The sequence below is a fragment of the Mixophyes fleayi genome, chromosome 5 (assembly GCF_038048845.1).
Source record: "Mixophyes fleayi isolate aMixFle1 chromosome 5, aMixFle1.hap1, whole genome shotgun sequence".
NCBI classification, from domain to species: domain Eukaryota; kingdom Metazoa; phylum Chordata; class Amphibia; order Anura; family Limnodynastidae; genus Mixophyes; species Mixophyes fleayi.
The window spans coordinates 63779883-63802858 of NC_134406.1; the positions used below are offsets into that span (position 1 = coordinate 63779883).

Here is a 22976-nt window from a genome sequence, read left to right on the forward strand (position 1 = left end):
ATTATAACATTTCACATTCTACTCTGTCCAATCTACTCAGGCCGCTAACCAAAATATATGGTGAAACATACACAGTATTTAGCCAAAAAACAAGTAATATTAAATGTGTGGCATTCACAACTGCAGAGGTATTGCCACTTGTAAATCAATCAATTCTCCAGCAACATAACTTTTAATTTGATTTAAACCTAATTGCTTAAACAAGTAAAGACATGAGTGAATTAAATAATAAGAAAAATCTTGCAATCATCCCAGGCTAATTAAAATGATACACCATTGTTCCAGCATTTAGAAAGGAACCATTATGCATATAGTGATATATACATAGTAATAGCCATGATTTTGATACTAACATTCTCAGCCTGTGTCTTATAAGCTGCGATACACTGTTTTCTTTAGGAATAATAATGGAAAAAAAAAATTGGTCAGATTAAATGTTAACCAATGCTTACACTTTCCTTTTGGTTTTGTATCATTTACCAACATTAATTGGTTCTATCTGAAGATCCATTTCACTAATTTCTATTGCTTTAACCATTATATTTTTGATTGTCAATGTTGCCTTTTCAGAAATCAAATAAGACTTTGTGGAAGATATATAATTTTATACAGCCAAATCCCATTTTACACACCCTGATTTAAGCCAATCCCCAGGTAATTATAACTTTGTATTTTATCATAACTTGGTGAAGTCCATCCAAAACTACATTTTTTGGATTCCTTCAGTAGTGATATTAAGTAGAAAATATCATCTCTTTGCAGAATTAAACATGCCAACTTTCCAACTTTGAGCAAAGGGATGGGACAGATTCATGCTAATTCTTTGATTATAGTAAACTCATGTTTTACCATAGATTTATGGTAACAGTAGATTTATGTGCGTTTTTAGAAAGGTATATGTTTATCTGTTATTACTTTGGCATTCATTTCCCTTTCACATTTCTGAGTTGGCAGAATTTATCTGCAATTGACCCAGTTTAGCTCCTACCATATATAATAATCAATTTCACTTACTGGTACTAAGATGACAGTAACATAAAAAACAATGACAGAAAAGAGAATCCTCATGTTGGCTAAACATAATTATATTTAAATATACTGTGGTGCAGTTTTCTGTATTGTGCAAAATGTACTATTAAAACCCGCGTTTCCAAGGTGATTCATCAAGATGTCATTACTTAGACTGTACTGGTTTTATCAATGCCACAATTGTATATTCCAGTTTAAATGTAAGTGTACAGCGATTCATCAAAGGAGAAATTCAGTCGCATTGAAGAGTTTGGTGCACACATGCACATTTTAGTGTCAGAATTTGTCCCATCTAGGCTTACCAGATCATCCCTATAAATCTAGACATATAAAATAAACATATTTCATGGCCTCTTTACAAGTGATCCAGATGCACGTGGTTACATGCATAGTAAAACTGACAGGCATGCAGCATGCATGTGATAACTGCAGTTCTGTCATGCAGCATGTATATTTCTTAGGTGTTCAAATATACATGCCTGATAACCCTAGTTTTGTCTGATGTTCCAGCTTGTGGGTCGAGGAAAGCATCACATTTTGGATTGTCAGTAATGTAGACAAAGACCACACTCTGGGTTCACAAATATACAGATTGGTGCTTCTCCAAAAAATGTTCTGGTCCGCTCACAAATATCCAAAGAAGGAATTCATTCCAAGTTGACACAGCTTTTGTTAAGATCAGGAATGTTTCATTTTTATTTAACCAGACATCAGAAGCACCATAACGGGGCTGGGTTTTAAGTTTTTACCTTCCTGAAATGAAGGGATGAGCTTCAAGCCTACCCCAAAACATGATGGGGCTTTTGATGATGTCTGATTAAATAAAACCTGAAGCTTTCGAATTCTCATGATAGCTGTGTCACCGTGGAATTAATTTCTTCTTTGAATATTTCCATAATATAAATATTTCATATCTGGGAGTTTAATCTTCATCATATTGGAAAGCATAAATATAAACTATGGTTTAACATTTCACAAGATGTTGGTGTTTAATGCAAGGTGCTTTATGCTTGTTGACCAGTAGGTGGTGCTGACTACAAATAACTGCTTTGATATGTAGTCCTGAACTGTAATTAAGAAAGTACAACCATAAAATAAGGTGGCAATGATAACAATCACTGTACATAAGCAACACAAACAATTGATAAAATACTGCTACTACTTTTGTTACATACAAATATTAAAATAATGTGGTGTCACTATTATTTTAAAGGGAGAATTGACAGATTTTCTAAGCAGCATCAATTTCACATTATTTTTGATGGAAAAGTTCAGCAAAGAATTATACATGTGTGAATCGGTTGGAGCAAGGCTAATTGGACACCCATTTTCCTCAGCAACAGAACTTTTCTTGAAGCTGGAATTTTGCACTAATCAGCTGTACAATGATGATGCCTTAACCAGATCATTTCAAAACATGGCAGCTGATACAAAGACATACACATATGTACAAGTAGAGATAAAAAGAAAAATGCATATAAGGGAAAACTGTTCATTTTCAGTTCTAGAAAGGTATCCAACTGTCTTGTTGGACAGTTCCAAGGAAATGATGCTGCACCCTTGCTATCCAATCGGGTTAGTCTAATTCGACTTTTTGATCAAAATGCAGAGGGTTATATCTCAGAACCACTGGGTGATCCACGAAAGAGGAAAAGACACCCACCATTCTGCTAGTTGGAGGGAACGGGAATTTTAGATGGAAATAAAATACAATTGTTCCCTTATAAGTCAGGAAATGAGCAATGAGACAAGTAAAAAGAAAAGTGTGGCACAACGAGTTTCCATTTGCAACATATACTTATAAGAGCTGAGTTGATTATTCTGAACATTTTGGCAATGTTGGATATCTTATTTTTCACATAGAAAGATATTAGTAAATTATATTTTATTTTTAATATATATGTGTGTAATGTATGTGCATGTTTATACTGTGTATATGCCCACATATATAAAAGGTAAAGTTGCCCTATCTATGGATATTTTTTGGCTCTTAGGCTCCAACTGGTTGGCCACCCCTGTTCTATAGGATATATTCCCACATACAATATAGAAAAACAGCTGCACCGTCAGTAGGGAATAGTCCTCCCTGAATACACCTCCACTCAGGTGAAGGCTACAAGTAGTTAATTATGAAAGACCTATTGTAATTTCTGTACTACCATTTACACCAGTCACACCCTGATCCACTTGGCACTTATAATAACATATCAGCAGACACTTTAAACAAGTGTTATGAGCTATAACAAACAAAACTGACAACAAATCAGGAAGGAGCTGGGGGACACAGGCGAAGGCTCAGAGGGTTACATGCGGGCCCAGGGCCACCTGTTGCCCAATACTGGTTTCACACCAATACATGCATAACTAGAACAGACTCTGAAATATAATTTGTAAAGTACAGCATATAAATAAATGGCCATAGGGGAAGCACATACAATTTGTAATGACAATATAAATAAATACTTTTTAATGTGTACACAGACATACACACTCATCTCTCCAGACTTCTGGATACAAATTATAATAATAATAAGTTCACTATATACAGCTACAAGCAGAATGTTACATATTACATACTGCAATACATGGCATGAATGATACTGTACAGTACCTTTACAAGCTAAACAAAAACTTCTGGGGGGCAACAGAGAAACTGTGTTTATACATCAGATGGATCAGATATCCCAGATTTTCAGGGATAGGTGTCTGCTAAATAAACGTATATAGAGGTTTACATCCCAATATTACCATCTGATCTTTTCAGGGATAGTTGTTCTCCCTTTTCACAGCATACAGAAGATAGATTCATTTTCATATGTGAGATAGTTGTCCTAATGAAATAGGATTGTACTTTCGTCTGAGCAGGACGGACCCCTTGTGCTCACCTTTTTCTTGGCTCTAATGCAAGTCCCACTTTATTTAAAAACAATGTATGATGTGCGGCATATTATTGTGCTGTATTTATTTTCATAATTCAGTGAGCATTTCAAATTACAGATCCCCACATTTTCTGTACTGTATATAATACAACACCATTAGCAGCTTATAGGGGGAATTCAATTGGCCGCGTTTTCGAGTAAACGTAACGCGGCCTGCGCATTAGTACCGCTATTACGGTACTAATACACTTTATTACCGTTATTACGGTAGTTTCAACGCTGGCTTTTTGCTCGCAGCTCCGGGTTAAAACTACCGTATTAACGGTAATAGTTTTACTGGCGCGGAAATATGTTTTTCCACACAGGTTTTCAAAATAAATAATTTTACTTGTTCAATACTACTTCATTTACAAGGTAATTGGCCAAGTCTTTATCATTTGTTGCACTGTCCACTGACTCACATGTCCTCCCTATGCAGGGAAATTAGTGTAGCAGGTACTAGTTAATGGTCACTGCACTGTCAGTCTCCGTGTTAAAGAACTTTACAATATATAATGGATCTATTCAACCCTAAGCATTTAGGATTTCCCTTTAGGATGGAGGTGTTAAACTATATTTTCATATATATCACGAACGTGTGACCAATGCTAATTGTAACATTATTTTTATGTGACATTTAGGGGGGAATTCAATTGACTGCGTTACTCGTAAGAGTAACGCAGCCTGCGCATTATTACCGTTAGTACGGTAATTTTAACACAGATTTCTGCTCGCGGCTCACAGAGCTGTGAGCAAAAATCAGCGTTGAAATTACCGTACTAACGGTAATAATGCTCAGGCTGCGTTACTCTTACGAGTAACGCAGTCAATTGAATTCCCCCCTTAGATTAAAATAAGCTTACAGACATAGCAATAAACAATGTATGTATGTGTATAATATACAGCTCACAATCAGCTGATAACTGTTTATTCTATACCAAGCAGTGACTTTTATACCAAAGTTGAGTGACATCACAAAGGCTGTTTATGATGTAAGTCAGTCACATGATCAGCCTGGCCAGCTGTTATATGTCATCTGCCTACTGCATGTAAGAATTTAAATGCTTCCTTACAGGGAAACAGTGAATGCCCTGCAGAATCCAGACTCCAATCAAAGTGTTTCACATGCTGAATGTCAATTGTAATGTAAAAGCTAAGGAACTGGGTTAAACATTTTCAAAATACATACATGCTCTCTGTTATATATAGATTAAGATGAAGTTTAATCCACCTAGCAGGGCTGTCTAATATTATTTACAGGCAGAACAAAGTGCATTGCTCTAAACAGAACATATAGAGAGGTGTGGTACTTACATGCATCCCTAATGTATAACAGCATGGCTACAAATATATAATCCACCAAGTCTAACATGAGGCTGTCAGCAAAGAGAGCATCCCAGACTACAAGGAGGTCCTGCAGAGGGAATTCTCGACCAAACAGAAGTCTCACCCATCGTCTGAAAAATCAAAGTATACCACACAGTTAAAATAATGTGAAAGCATATAAGAAAATAATCATAATATACAAAATAGACAGTAATTTAGTTAAGATCTTGCATATCAGTCATCATCAAGTTTTGCTATTCAAAGTCTAACATATAAAAACTGCATGTACTTCGGGACCACAAAAAAATGTAACACCCACAACAAAAATACAAATGAATCACAAAGTGCAAGGAACCTGCTTAGAAAAGTCTTATAATATTTTAATTTTTATAATGTATCTAATAGAAAATTGGTTACTTATATATTATGCGGGTGTGAAATACAGGAATTTATGTAAAACCAGATCTATGTATGTACTGAAAAAGAACTTAGAAATATGGAAAATAATATATGAAACAATATATGAATTTTACACAGCGGAGGAAAAACATTCATGTAAAAGAATTCAGACTAGATAGATATACAAAGCTATATTACTTGCATACTAAACCTTGACACCTCACAATAACTTATAAAACATACTTGTCAACTCTCCCGGAATGTCCGGGAGACTCCCGAAATTCGGGTACCTTTACCGGACTCCTGGGAGAGCAGGCAAGTATCCGGCATACAGCAACTCACTCGTCAAAATGACGCGATTTGCTGTGAATTGCGTCATTTTGGCCCCGCCCGCATCAAAATTACTTTTTTGTCGCTGGGGCGGGGCCAAAATGACGCGATTGACCACACAGCTCCCCCTCCTGCCCTCCAACCACGCCTCCTGCCCGGGATCTCCCGGAATTCACTTTCCAAAGGTTGGTAAGTATGTTATAAAATGCGAGTATCACAACTGCATTTGCCTTGTTTGTATCTGGCTGAAAAATGCATATTCACTGGCAAAATTTGGACTCAAGTGTTCCCAGTGCTACCCCAACCACAACACATAGTGGAATAAATTGACCGCTGTCATCCAAGATCAATGCCTAGGCTACAAATTCTCAATAGAATAAAAAAGAAAAGCAGTACTACTTCCAACGAAGGCACACTAAAGGCGTAAATATTTAGTCCAATACTGAGAAATTATTATAATATATATATATATATATATATATATATATATATATACACACACATATATATATATATATATATATATACACACACACATATCAGGCGTGACGTTGGCACACCGCCAGCTACATAAGCTGGTGCACGCACCGCCTTTTAAGTCGACGGCGAGATCAAAGAAGACAGGCGCGGGTAGACAGACGGCGTGGTCAAGAAAAGAAGACAGTAGATGTCGGAAAGAGAAGACACCGAAAGCCAAGAAAAAAATAAGATGCAGAGAAGACCGAAGCAGAAGCCAGAGGCAGAGAGCCCTTGTAAAGGGCTGAGAGCTATTCTGCCTAGTGAAGACTCGTCAGAAACAACGGTAGAAGATGCTGTGGCGGTCCGGTGCAGATGGCGGAGGAGTAGGGAGCGTGAGGAGAAGACCCCAAAGAGGCTGTAAGCAGGTAAGGCCCTTGTGGGTGCCACCTCTCCTGGATCAACGCCCGCACTCCTTTATTATTTCTCTTCCATTCCTCCCTCATAGGGCACAGGCTGGGGCACAGAAATCAATAGGAGGCACAAGGCCCGGCTCAGTTAGGGGTTAGGCAGAGTTTATTGGGCGTTAAGGCCCATAGTTAGCCGGGCCCCGAGGCCCTAGTTAGGTTGGGCACAAGGCCCTAGTTAGGCTGGACACAAGACCCATAGCTAGGTTGGACACCAGGCCCATAGCTAGGCTGGGCACAAAGCCCATAGTTAGGCTGGGCACCAGGTCCAAAGCTAGACTGGGCATAAGACCCAGAGTTATTCAGGCACTATGCCTATAGTTAGCTGGGCACTAGGCCCATTGGAGTAATTGGGCACTATGCCCATTAGAATAGTTGAGCACTAAGCCCCTAAGTTCAGTGGGGCGTTAGGCCCGAGTTGTTAGGAGAGCATTAGGTTCTCGTGGATAGAAGAGTATTAGGCTTTTGTGGCTAGCAGAGCGGTAGGCTCTTGCGGTTAGGAGGGCGCTAGGCCTTCTAGTTATTAGCAGAAACCCGTCAAAGACCCTGGGTGAGTGCGAAGGCAGGTGATTGTCATTAAGATCCAAAAGGGCACAAAGTCCTGTGTTCCTAAATAACAGGCCTAGAGGCCAGGGTTCCAGGCAGCAGGCGGAGGCATAAGCAGGTACTCAGTGGAGGATGGTGATTCCGCATAGGAGGAGGACCGTTTGATGCCCGCATATTCCGTATTGAAGGTGAGGTGGTCCTCTGGCCATTTGTGCGGTGGTCCCGGGTACATACCCTACTAACTGTACATTGTTGTTGGTTCTTGTACCATCTATCTGTCTCCTGCAGTATGCCCTGCTGTAGGACCTAGGAACCAGGGCTCATCAACAAGTCTGGAAGGTCGTGGAGAGCGGTTGGAGTGGTTACTGTGAGGAAGGGAGGACAGCTGTGTGTCTCTATGCCATGCTAATAGGGGCGTTACAGCTGCATAGAACGAGGTATTAGCAGCAAAAAGAGGGAAGTTATATTGACACTTTATAGGTGTCTGGTAAGACCTAATCTTGTGTTCTCCAAAATCACATTAATAAAACAGCAAAATAAAATCTGAGAATGGCTATTAAAAGAATTGAGTGTGTACTGCATACTAAAATCAAGAAAGACTAGACGAACTACATGACAAAATAGTTAAAACACTACACCTGATGAAGGGGGACCACCCCAGAAATATAGTGTTTTTTAACTGCATGCATTAATAAACATGCCCACACTGGAATGTGTGCAGCCTTTGAACACATTTTTCATGCATAGTTTTGGAGAATAACCTGTTCTTGGCTAGCACCAGGCACAAGGAGAGATAGTTGGGGTGGGTATACTCCAATTCTGAGATAATTATTAGACTGGACATAGGTTATAGGGACATTCAAATTATTTTTGTATTGTATTTTGTATTTTTTTGTGATTTTTTTCTAATGCCAGAAAATAAAAATATATTTAATCCAAAATGTTACCAAATGAAATCCTATCTCTTCTGAAAACATACTGATATACAGTATCTGGAAATGGTTTACTTAGTCTGTGAAGCAAAAAAGTTATTCCTAGCAAAGTCAATGCAACAGAAACAAGCAACTTTTGTTGTAATCATCAGACTGCAACCACCTCTAGTCTTAAAGGAAAATGTGCACACCAGACAAGAAGCACCATCTCCATCAGGAAGTAATGCAATGATAGCATCATATTATGGGAATGCAGGTTTACGCAATCTTGCCAGGAATGATGGGAAAGTTAATAGTGCACATTACAGACAAAGTCTGGACAAAAAACCTGCTACCATCTGCCAAAACATGGGATGATGTTTGACTTTAAACGGGTAACACAAAAGTCAGTTAAAATCAAGAAATATATATGTCCTTACGTGGCCTGTTCCAAACCAAATTCCATCGAAAATCTGTGTCAAAACTTCAAACTTGCTGTCCATCTAGTAACCTGAGCCATTTTGCAAGGGGAAGAGGGGGTATCGCTCCATATTTGTGTACAAAGTTAATAGAGATGCAAAAAAGTTACTACTATAATAGCTGCCAGAGGTGTTTCAAATAACTTTTGACCAAGGGCAATGAATATTTAAAAAAAACTGTAATGTCATAATTTAATCATTTCATTACTGTATGATTTACTAGGGTTACATTACGCCAATATAATATTACTATTATTATTATTGATTTGAAAGGCGTCACAGTACTCTGCAGCACCAGACAGTTGGGAAAAACAGGTACGCAAGGTAGACAAAATAAATGCAGACATGAAAACAAGAGGTAAGAAGACCTTGCTCATGAGTGAGCTTACAAAATAATTGGAAGAGGGCATAGCTGATACAAGAGGAACACGTGTGGCTCAGAGTGGAGATCAGGACAGTTGTGAGGGTGTGTGGGTAGTCTATGTATAAACTCCTGTCAATAATATGTGTGTAAACCATGCGTTCTGATGTCATCAATTTAGTGATATTTTAAATAACACACCATCTGTTCTAAATTATTATGGGTATTAGAAATCAGCTCAAAGATCTGTGCCCTGCATAAAATACAGTTCCGCCCTTAACGACTTTGTCATGACCCATGTGCGGCGATCAGGACTCTGCTCCTGTTCCGCCATCTTCTGATCCTCTAACAGTTACATTTGACCTTCTTCTCGATCACACTCCTGCATCATCCTTTGTGGTCTCCTCCCCCCCTCCCCTTTCCCTTCTAATCCTCCTTCACCCCTCCCTCCCATTCTACCTTCTGTATTATTGGCTCATATACTTAAACAAAAGCAAAAAAATGAAAATATGGTCAATTTATGTTTCAAGTTGTTGAAGGGCGGCTTCGCTGGATTCTACTACAATGTAAATGTCTTTCTATGTATACATTGTAAACGTTTTACCTCATATTGTACACGCCTTTTATTGACTGACCATATAAAAAAAGAATTTAAAAAAGAAAAACGGTTCCATACAGAACAATATGCTATATTGCAGCTATTATAGTATGTATTATAAAGAATTATAAAATAATTTTCAAAACCAAATCAGAGAGAAATGCCTAATTATGCCCAAAACTGCATTATGGCTGGCTATATAGTATAACTGTGGGCTTATGGCAGTCTAGTCCATCATTACATTATATTTGTGGAGTTTTAGTGTGCATGTTTGTAGTCAAAGAACAGTCAAAACACTGAACAAATCTATTTAGGTTGACAATTATAATGTTATGTGCCTAAGTAAGCGGCACCACAAATAATTGAGGGGGGGGGGGGATCACACTACATGGATGAATTTCCACCTGCATGCACATGTGTTATATCAAATCATCAGAATGTGATATGGTAGTGATCCAAAATTAGAAAAACAAGTCAAATAATCTTTAAATTATGTTTGTAACACCTGGCGGGTTGGTATGTGACATAAAAATTATTTTTTAAGTAGAAAGGAGGATGTAGATTAGATCATTGAAGTTGACAAGCGTTGTCCTTTGTCAGCCACGTCTCTGACTGAAGTTTTATCCAACAGTGATAGGAAATATGGTGAATAATTCAATGGGTTTCCCTAATTATTGACAAATAGCAACACAAAATGCACAGCTTTATATTGCTTTACTTTATAAACTATGTTTCATTATTAAGACTGAAAGGAGTAGCAAGACAAAGCATTTAGATTTGCTTACAATAAAAATGCACTGTATTTAATTTTACATTTCTCAAGGCTATCAGTGCCTAATAAAAAATAAAAGCGCACACAGCTCAAGATCATTGGAAATAGTTCCACCACTAAATAAATAAATAGCTGCAAAAAGCTTTGGCGACAGTAACAATATAACTAAATAACACATTTTATCTGCAGCACAAGGAAGGCCTGATGCCAGGTCTAGATGACCTAGAAGCCAAACAAGGCAGGTGCCTGGGCCAAGGGCCTAATGCAGTACACAGGACTATCAGATGCTGTAGATTGTATGATCTGGCTTTCCTCGCCCACAATGGACATTATCATACCAATAATTGACTCTGTGCATTCTCTAATTACAGAATTATTTCTACAACTGGCAACCTTTGCAGCACCGTTTAAAGGGCTATGACACCTACACACTGAAGAGGTAGCCAGCCGTATTGTGAACTGGACCAATATTAATGAGAAAAACACTACTTCATAGGTTGCATGCTTGAGAATGTTAATACAATACACAACATGGCTGCCTCCAGTATTTGTAAGCAACAGGCACTTTAATATAATTGGGAAAAATCAGATCCATTCTAATATTCAGATAGAAAAGTAATTTAAACTGGTTTAAATTTTGGGGGTGGGTGACAATTGTCCTATAGATTATTGATCAAGCCCTGCCTTCTGTAATAAACTGCTGTCCTAATATACTGGTCCTCTCTCAACACATTATGATACATGTCTATGTTTCCCTAAATAGTCAATGCCAGCTCCTCCAAAATAATGGCCTTATCCCAAAATCACATAGCTTATCTAATAAATGTGAAGTCAAGCTTCTTTGCTAAGTGAGCTCCTATATGTGTGAACCTAATTTCTAGCAAACTAATTAAGTAAAATATTGAATACAACTTTCCAAACAGAACACTGGTGAGAGATTTCTGGGACGGGATCTATAAGTCCATCAAACATGATCTACTGTACTGGCCAGAAGTTTTGGACTGTAGTAACTGTAGGGGTAATTTTGTCATCCGAAGTTACTTAGTTCTGCACTGTATGGTATCGCCTGACAACAAGCCAGCCAGTGGTTTGGAATAGTATATTTGGTGGAGCTAGACTAAATAATTCCTCTAAAACATAATACTAGTAGTAATGTTTTGAAACTCATTAAAATTTGAAATATAGGACATCACACTTAAAGTGTATATACAACTATATTTATTATTCCTTCTTCCCCTCCACACAGACAAAAGTTCTATTAACTTACTATTGTGAGCAATACTTAGCTAGTGCACAGGACGCATTTCTGATCACTATCGTATCAGACTGAAAACTGTACAGCTCCACAGTTCTCTAAATGTTATTTGTTGGCATGGCACACTTTGGGACTCCACATACTGCACCGACATGCCTAACTAAAGTGCACTAGATTGTGCTATCACAATACAATGTGTCATGGTGAAATATTAGTGCATATTTGGGTGACAAATGAGAGAGGGGACGTGGTGATGCAATTGCATCATCAAGCCCCACCTCCTCCTTCTTCAATAGTGAAGTGGGTAAGATCCAGGAGGGAGATCAGAAACGGAAACTTGGATATGAAAACATTGCTCTTTATTTTGCTTGCGCCTCAAGGAGAAAATAGAGCTAATCTTTACCAAATCACACTGTGTGATGCCACTGTGGTACTATGCCACTATTTGAATCAGTCCCTAAGATAGACTAATGGGTAAAGGTTTGGTTAAATAGTGTAAGTTCAGATGAAGTGCTGGTAAACAGTGGGATACCTCAGGGGTCCTGGGCCCTGTTTTGTTTAATGTATTCATTAGTGAAATTACTTGTGGTCTACAAGAGAAGGTATTTCTTTGCAGATGATACAAACATTTACAACTGGCTTGATACCTTAAAAGGGTTAGAAAGTGCAGTGATTTGGAGGAAAGAGAAAATAAGGGAATGGATTAACATATGGAATATTAGGTTCAATACATCAAAATATAAAATAACGCATATTGGACACAATAATCGAAAAGCAGATACAGATACAGATTAAATAGTGATGAAATATCACCATTACAAGACCTTGGAGTTATGATATGAATGTAAGTAAGCAATGAGAAGAGCCAGTAGAATGCCTGGTTGTATAGGAAGAGATCTTAGGAGAGAGCTTATATTGCTACTTATAAGTCACTGGAAGACCTTGAATATTGTACAGTTCTGGAGACACTACATTAATAAAGTAGACAGAAAAAAAAAAAGGGCTACTAGACTGTGCATGGGCTCCATAATAAAACTGGAAAGACTTAGGGCGCTATTTATGAACTTCTGAAGAGGGTTTTAAAAATGTAAATCCATATTCTCACATTTTAAAGTAAAAAACGGGCCCTGTAGCAGCCGCAGACCCTGTACCTATGGTAGTTCCACCACTGGATTCACCTACAGATCCAGAATTCCCTAAAAAAACATTTTATATACATAGAGCCTAATTCATTAAGGATTGTAAATATACTTTTTTTTATGTATTTTTATTAATTGGATTAATAAATCAAATTAATTAAAGTAACTGGCCTACCAGGTTCAGGCAATAATGAGTTTGGCCAGGGTGAACATATTGGTGACATTTTGGACTGAAGTGTTATTTACCAGAAGATCCAATGCCTGCCTACATATCAGTTAGTTTATTTTGAGTTTCCCCCTTGCACTCAAGATAACAAAATTCTCCCTGGAAGTACAGATGGGCACAGTCAAGTAGTGTCACAAATCAGGGTCTTAGCCCTGTTTACACCACTCGGTGGTACCATATTACCGTACATCTTCCTCCTGGTCGTATGCAGCATGTTATTCTGGGACAAGCGTGACTTCTGTCTGCAGCACTGGAGGCTGCCATCTTGGGTGAAACATTTGCTAAGCTTCCTGCTGAGTCTGAACACCTGATCCCATTCCCCAATTGACCTCCTCTGCAGACTATAAGAGTCCCCTCCTACACTCAGCAAGTTGCCAGTGCAACACTTCCTAGTTCCTGGTTTCAGATCTACAGTGGCTGTTGTTTTGTTGCTCCTAACTATCTGCTGAATACAGAGATCTACCCTTCATGTGTACTCAGCTTCATCCGGATTACTGCTTCTATTCTCCCACTGTGTACAGGTCTCCACCATTACTTCTGAGTGAATTCAACCTCAACCTGCTGTTGTATTATGGACTTCTCTCAGTGAGTTTAACCATTCGTGTGAATTCATCTTTATCTATTGCTATTACATGAACTGCAAACCTTTAACCATTCGTGTGAATTCAACTCATCTGTTGTTATCTGAATTGCAAACCATTAACCGCTTGTGTGAATTCAGCTTCATTCTACTTCTGAAATAAATACCTTAGTAGTTATTCCTCGTGTGGATTCACCTTCTTTGCACCTACAAGCAAGCTCTATGAGCTAGACATTTATCCACCCCCCCAATTTCCACTACACTCCTCCCACAGCTAGTCCCTTGGGTCCCGACACGGGTCCCAGAAACCCTATTGCCGTGACAAGTAGCACCCGTATAATTAACATGTACCCTTTATTTTACTTATTTTGTACTTTTTTTCAGTGACAGCATAGATCCAACAATGGTGCCACTCATGCAGAGTTATACAGCCACTGGCCTGCAGTAAATCTAATGTTGCTGGTTAGCAACAATGAAGGACTTTTACAAAGCAACACTGCACAATGGACTTTCCTGTAAAGCTGAATCCAACTGTATAAATTCAATGTCGTTCACCTTAGAACTTAGAAGAGAGATTGAGAGATTATATTTCTCCATGTCACTTTCTGAACATGCTGTGTACAGGGGGCTATAACAAAGAGGAAAAGAAACAAACAACTACATGGTTTTGGACTCAATGTAGGATGGACAGCCCTGAATTGTCCAAAGTATGTATTAATTAAAGTGTGTCCATTGTACAAAAGTTATAGAAAATGATTTTAGTGCTACAGTAGGAGGACTCCAAAGTCTTGTGTGGTAAGGGAAAGGTTAACACAAGAAAGTGTTGGGCAGAGAGAAAAGCAGCTTGTCTAGTTAGTAGTGAACTATAATACATATTTTCTCATTTCATCCACTAAGAAATGTTTTTTTTATGTTCGAGTTACCTTACAGTCTATAGAGTTGGTACAAAGGCAATACAGATGCATTTTATCTATTGTAATTAAGTCCTAATTTCACATGACAAGGGTATGTCTGCCAGCACAGCTAAGGAAATCGTTGTTATCTCACTGACATTTAAAAATATTAGGTACCCCCCGAATGATAGAAAGGGACAAGAGAAACCCATTCTTTTTCAGACAGCTGGCTGTGGTTTAATTATTACTCTGTCCTATTAATCTTGTTTTGCATCTGTTACACCTGCACAATGAAATGTTCATAGCTCTGAGTTTTATCACTAGCAATAATATAATAATTCATATTTTACCAGTCTTTCTTGGCAATTATACTCTGCAAAGAAACTAAAAAAAAAACCCATCAGATGCTTTTCGTGCAAAGTAACAAAGAATCACATAAATAATGTCCTAATGACAAAAGCATTAGCTGTAATAAGCAAATGTTACTCAGGGATTCTCACCTGACCTGGTAAATTAGTGCTGAGTGCAACACACTGAAGACAATAGCAGGTTTGCAGTTTTTTGTCTAACTGCATTATTTGATTAGTCTAGTTCTCAAAGAACTAGACTAAAGATGCCCGGAAGGTGCAGCTTTCCTATCTACAATGCAGAACAACATGTGATTGTCTAAACAATCAGCCCCAGTTTAAAACCCCAATGACTTATTTGCACAAGCACGCATATGTAGGTGCAAGTACACAATAACTTCTCATTCATTAGGATTTGTATTAACATTAAATAAGGCATAAATGTTTTATACACAGAATTTGGAATACATCAATAAAAAAACAACACACACACACACACACACTGGCACCCAATACATTTGCAAAAGTGCAGCAAGGGCAGGTCTTACTGCGAAAATGCTATAAAAAAAAAAAAAAGCTCCACCTAGACAAGTAGTAAATTGGTCTTATGCTAAAACATGCCTCTAAAGAGACAGTATAATACACTGCCGAAATCAACAGGCAACATGTGTCCACCTATGCCACACGGACATGTATTTTAATTATCTAACTTGCAGCAGATTGGCTGCGATGGGTACTGCACATTCACACCTTAAGGTATATTTACTAGGCAGTGGTTCCAATGAAATACCGCTTCCCGGCCGATGGACCAATGTGCTTTAATAAAATTGACATTTAAAAAAAAATGACAGCAAAGCGTGGAGAAGCCTACAGCTCCTGTTGGATTGGATCATACATGCTTGTGGACCTTGTTAGACTCTGTGGATCATATCTCTCTGTGGGCCTCTGTGGCACTGGATTGGGACCCTCTCAGGCTGATAGAGGAGTGGAAGAATGTGGCTCAGCAGCCAGGACAGCGCCACCGGCAAGCAGTGAATATAGCCCTTGCTTGGCAGGGATATGTGTTAAAATTGGGACACTGACCCACTGGTATTTACTTCTGTAAACTGCTATAATTTCTGTATGTTGTGTTTTACAATAAAGGGTCTTCACTTTACCAAATAATTGCCTAGGTAATTTCATATCCACTTAAGGCTTCTGTTGGGCAAACTAGTCGGCTGAGAAGCAAAAGGCCACACTATGACCCTCAGTATCTTCACAGTGATCCTTGACTCAGAACTCTCCTCTGTTACACTTAAGAACCATCTCCAAAATACGCACGTATCTCAGACAAGACACTGCAAAAACCTGCCTGAAGTTGGAACAGAAATAGGGCTGTTCTGATCCTTTATACAAACTACCCAAACCTTGCTGCCATCATAACGGTACACAACAGCTGTGGCCAGTTGTATCTAATCTGCTGGCCTGTGATTCCTCTGCTGTGCGACTGCTAATGTGTGTCCTGTCTACACCATTAGATGGTGATCCCTCTAAATAAGATAATCCAATACATACCTAATAAAATAACTATTATAGGTTGATAATGCTGCTGTCTTACAATAGCCACACATACTTTCCCCACCAGCAGCTACAATTGTTATACCACTACCTCATACTTGCCAACTCTCCCGGAATATCCGGGAGACTCACGAAATCTGGGTCAGTCTCCCGGGCTCCCGGGAGAGAGGGCAATTCTCCTGATTTCCGGGCAGCGGTGCTAAGTGAATGGAGGAGGCGGGGCTTAGCGGCGTCACGTCCGTTCATTGTGGCCCCGCCCCCTTGTTTTATTGGTTGAAACAGGTTGTGACAGCTTAGGGGGCGGGGCTAACAGTGCAATTCTTCGAGCCCCGCCCCCACACACCCACCTGAGCTCCCAGAACTTAACCTGCCAATGTTGGCAACTATGCACTACCTTAAGTATCAAGTATTCCTCACACCTTTTAGATTGTAAACTCATTTGGGCAGGGCATCTTTGCCTTCTGTTTCATGTCATTGTATGTTATTTATTTGTATCATGATTTCCTCAATGTACATAGCAGCACTTTATAAATGAAAAATAATAATAGATATTAGGATCTGTTGCATAAAAGGCTACTTCTATTGTAAGTTTGGTTGTACTGCAAGAGATAATGAACTGTGTGTGACAACTGAACCACCTAATAATCTGTGAGGCAGCCAAGAAATGATGACACGTCACAATCTCCTGTGTCCTTCAGTCTGCAGAGAATATACACAGGGCATGACATTAATCCTTACTTCTTGTTGATTACAAGGGTCTATTAATAAGAGAGAGCACTATAAGTAAAGACACTTTACAGTGCAGGAGTTTAATCAAATGCTTCTCTTTTATTAAAGATAAAAGTAAGCATCAGGGGTACACAAGACTCTTTGATACACTTGGCATGTTGCAATGTTCTAAATATTCACTACATACTTTTCCATAAGTAGAACAGTTCCTCTATTAATGAGCAGCATCACAGGATGTGTGCATGCTTGATATAACTATCTTCTTGCTTTCACTTACGTACTAATGGCTTTGGCAGCAAGCGGTTAATTTATTAATTAACCTCGCTATTCGCTAGGAAAGAAAGCATTAAAACAATGTAGTCCTGAAAGTGTGATTGCAGTACTTCTAGGTCCCTGTTTGCACAATGTGTGGCAGAGGCAAAGAGTCTATGCTGTTTCTAATTATTCCAATTATCATGGCACACTATGAAAACTTGATTAATAACACTGAAGATATTGTTGTGGCAATTAGCCATATGGTGGTGGGACTTTATTCTGTCACGATTTAGCCATTAGCATCTACTTATGTTTGTCAGAACAGTGCATCCGTGACAAGCTGAAGATACGCTCACCTTGCAGAGTCCCCAGTGAGCGACACTAGAGAATGTGTATTCCTGCGAGCCCCTTTGCCTGAGTAAATTTCTCATGTAGCATCCGGTCTGATTGGGGACAAATGTCAAGTAGCGTATGTGATTACCCATCAAACTTGTGTTCTTTAAAAAAAAAAGTAGTTGGCAAACTGTCTATCAATGCACAGTACTTTCAGAAAAAAAGATAAAACAACCATGGGTAAATTTAAAAGTATTTTATAACTTATAATACCAGAACCTTTCAAATGCCATAAGGCAAAATGGTAACTACAGTAAAATCGGTAGGTAACTTGGGATAGTTTGGTGACATACAAGAAGATTTTCCCTGAACAAGTAGGGGACATTTCTGAAAACTGGTGCAAAGGGAACTGTGCAAACATGTCAGTAACTTAAAGTAAACACTAACATTCTAACTGTAATTTTTCTAATACACTTTGGATCTATTATTCCTTCTTCACTCACATTACACATTTTAGCTAATCCACATTCAACCAAATCTCTCATGTCACTCCCCCATGCACTTACTCAGAATACCTTTTCTCTTTCTCCTATTCACTTTCACCACACTCCTTTTCAAACTCCTCTCTCCAGTATCCTGTTCCTTCCTTTCCTATTATTAATTCCTCCTCATTCCTTCCTTGCTAGTCTGCACACATGAACTGTATTGTTTATTGCACCCACCACACTCACCGGCCTACATAAGGAGACACAAACCTGATACCGAAAAGAACCTTTGCATGTGCTCTTTCTTGCCTTGCTTCTTCCAATGGCTGCTGGCGACATCTCACCCAATCCTGGGCCTCGTGCAATCTCCATGCTCCTCGTTCCACCCCAAAGTGTTCCATCCACTTCGTACTTCCGATCACTCCAACCTTCTCCACATTCCGACACTACCCACTCTCCCATTTCTATGTGCACTTTGGAACGTATAAAACGGTTTGTGAAAAATTTGCATCCTACCACGATCTATTCATTACAAAATTCCTTAACTTTTTTGCCATTACAGGCTTATCTCCTCTGACACAACATGCCTTGCATGGAGTAGGTATTCTACTTTCTCTATACTGTACCTTCCAAGTCATACCCCCAGAACCCTTTCTTTCTTTCTGTCTACCCTTTTTTTATTTCTTTCTGTCTTTCTTTGAAGTCCGCAAAACTAATCTAATAGTTTCCTTTCCACTTTTGTGTTGCTGTCATTTGTCAGGTCCAGCATCCCAATCCCCTGTCAACTTTGCTGTCTTGCTCATTATTTTCTATCCTTTGACTTGCTTATCCTCAGACATTCTCATTGACAACCCCACTATCTCTGCTACCATAAAATGTCTTTCACATATTTCCTCTCCGCCCTAAACAGTGGACTTCACCACCCTCCCACTGTGATGGACACTCCCTTGACCTTGTATTTTCCCACTTTTGTTCCATCTCTAGTACCTCTAATTTGGGCTTCCCACTTTCCAAAAACAACCTCCTCTCATTTAGCCTCACCTTACCTCATGTGACCTCCCTGAACCCAAATCCACCTGAACATAGCAACACCTAAATACACTTAACGCAATCCACATACTATTTTCACTAAAATAACAACTTTATCTTATGACTACCGTTTCCTGCCCTGATTAGGCTGCCTAATTCTCTAATTCTACAACAAAGCATTCACTTCAGCTCTAGAAAATGCCACCACATATAGTCTCCAACAATCCAAACCGCAACCATGGCACACCTAATAGTCCGGCTATCTGTAAAATTGCTCCCATACTGCTGAATGTCACTGGAGGAGCAATTTTGCTTATATGTAGACTTCCTCCACTACTAATTTGTTATTTCACCTTAGAACATTACCCTTTCATTTGTCAAGTAAACATACTTCCCTTCTTTAATATCCACCCAGTCTTCTAACCGCCGTTGCCTATTTGCCACATTCACCTGGCTTGCCTGGCCACCTGTATCTCCTTCCCTTTCCTCCCTAACATAACATGATTTTGTCACCTACTTCAAACATAAAATTAACACCATTCAACACTGTATTCCACCATTTCAAATGCTACACATTCCATCCATCTTCTTCTACACTCCACAATCCACCCTCAGTTCATTCTCTTCAGTAACTGAAAAAGAAGACAAAGTCTCTGCACTTATCTCATCATCTCACCCTACAACCTGCCCCCTTAACACTATTCCCTCATAACTTTTCCACTCCCTCTTGCCCAATGTATGCCCACCTCTAGCTCACCTCTTCCACCTGTCTCTCTCTCTACTGGCACATTTCCACACTCCTTTAAACTTGCAATCATATCTCTAATTCTACAGAAACCATCTCTCAAACCAGTCTCTCTCTCCAATTACTGAACTATTTCTGTCCTCACCTTTGCCTCCAAACTACTTGAGCAACGTGTGTACCATCACCTATCTCCATTCTTGACTCTCCACAGTCAGGCTTCTGCCCTCAACATCCGCTGAGACTGCACTCATAAAAGTGATACATGTTCTACTTACAGCAAAGTATAAGGGTCAATTCTTCATGTTCATCCTCCTGGACCTCTCTGCTGCTTTTTATCACACTCTTCTACTGCATACCATTCACTCTATTTACAGTTCATTTCCTGGTTGACTTTGTATCTATTTACCTGCTCTTTCAGTGTGTCTACCTCTGGCACAACCTCCCCTAAACTCCTGGTATCTGCTTGGGGTTTCACAAGTCTCTGTTCTTGGCACTCTTTTCTCACTGTACACCTCTCCTCTTGGGTAATCAAGTCAATCATTAGATTTCAGTAGCACCTCTACGCTGACGACAACGAAATCTACTTGTCCTCCCCTGATCTTTCACTATCTGTAACCAATGCTACCTAAAGCTCAACATGTTTAAAACAGAGCGTATCAGCTTCTCTCCTCTCAGAGTCACCAACTCCCCTTATATCTCCCTCACCGTCTATAACACCACAATTTTCTCTGGGTTGTCACTCTTGACTCCGCCCCCTAAGATATACTCCACCTCCACCTTAGTTATATGGCCAGACTATGGTCTTTTCTTACCCAAGATGCTAAAAAAAACCTCTTCACGCTCTCATCATCTCCCGTCTTGACTACTGCAACTTCTCCTATCTGACATTCCTCTCACTCATCTATCCTCACATCAATTCATCTTAAATGTCGCAGCGAGCTTGATCATACATCTTCATACATCTCAAAACTCATCTAAAAACAATCCTTCTCGCTCTCTTAGATCTACTTCTACCTCAGCTGTGCCCTCTTTCAAATAGAATGTAAACTTTCTCATGAGCAGACCCTCTCTACCCTTTGTTTTCATGTTTGCATTTATCTTGTCTAGCTTGTATGTTCCTGTATTATGTATGTCCTATTCTCCCCACTGTCCAGCGCTGCGGAGCACTGTGGTTGCTTACAGATCAACAATAATAATAAATAATAATAAAAATTAAATAAAAGCAAAGGTCTGATTAGTTACTATGGATTACAGAACCAGTGTTTATAAATGTCCCCCAGAGACTTTAAAACCATACTTGGCAACTCCTGGAAACTTGCTTCCGGGGGGTTGGGGGCGTGACTGGAGGGCGGGAGGGGCGAGGCCAATCGCTTCATTTTTGCCCCGCCCCCCGCAAAAAAGTACTGTACGTCATGGGGGGCGGGGCCATAATGACGCGATTGGCCCCGACCCTCCCCCTCTCTAAAATGGCGTGATTTACCGAGAATCGCGTCAAATAACGTGATTCTCGATGAAATATTGGATCCGGGAGAAATGCCAGCTCCCCCGGGAGCCCGGGAGACTGACCTGAATTTCGTGAGTCTCCCGGACTTTCCGGGAGAGTTGGCAAGTATGTTTAAAACTTGCTCTTCTTTGAAAAGCAGGACATTTACTTTCTTATATGAAGAGGTGTCATTGCTGGACACATGAATTTTCTGAAGGCAAACCTTAGAAAAATTAAAGTAAACTAAGCACTGTCCCTAGAAATTAGGGACAGTTGACAACTATACAATGGTGTTGTCTAGTAATGCCACAGACTGCCCATTAGAAAGATCTAGTTTTCAGATATATTACAGCAGCTGCAATATCCCTGCAATCAAAGCCATTTGCAAAGAGTTAATAACACGTGCAAAGTCTCTGCAAACAGTCATAATGTTAACTTTCAACCATGAGCTATGCAGCTTTTGCAATGTAACAATTTCCATGTAGTTTTTAAATGATTTCCAGAATTTTGCATCCATATTAAGGCCTCAAAAGAAAACCTAAGACAAGCCCAGGACACATGTAGACTCAATAAGCAGACAGTATGTGGTCAACATGTTATATTTGTAACATTAAAGATCACACACTTTATATTTGGCTCAGTGAGACTGCATCTAACAGCCCCAGACTATGTAAATCACCCCTAATGAGCTCATTAACCTCTTTCGTTATATCCATATTTAACTCATTTTTATCTTTTATGTGGTGAATCATGAAACGTGTTAATATGCATGCAGATGAGACATCATGGCTAAATGTGTTACTTCCAGCTACATAAATTCCATCCACTAGATGTGCTGTAGCCAAGGGCAGATAAACGAGTAAGTAATGTATGTGTGTGTGTGTATATATATATATATATATATATATATATATATATATATATATATATATATATATATATATCTATCTATCTCTATCTATCTATCTATATATGTCTGTCTCTCTCTCTCTGTATATATATATATATATATATATATATATATATATATATATATATATATATATATTATAAAATTAAACAGGCTCTCCTGTTAAAGTACAATGTTTGTCCCCTACAACCTCTCATAACGACCTCATCATGTACCTAGCTTCATGCTCCAGCCTGCATGTTATGGCATGTAAGTGAGACTGTGCTTCCATGTAGGTTTCCTGCCACTCCAATGCACTGGAATGTGCTATATTGAGTAGTTGAAGAGGACTGGTATATGGTTGTATCTATACCATACCGCCATGTCTACTCCTCCTGCTATTGGTGCAACAATCTAACAGTAGGACCATGAAGATCGA

General features: G+C 39.1%; 1 protein-coding gene across 1 annotated transcript in view; it reads right to left on the bottom strand.

Moving 5' to 3' along the window:
* Nucleotides 1-22976, bottom strand: part of TBC1D5 (TBC1 domain family member 5) — a 317866-nt gene that overhangs the window by 137914 nt on the left and 156976 nt on the right. The window contains exon 13 of the mRNA XM_075212315.1: nucleotides 5262-5404. Coding sequence (XP_075068416.1) covers nucleotides 5262-5404 — 143 coding nt within the window. The remainder of the gene's footprint in view (nucleotides 1-5261; nucleotides 5405-22976) is intronic.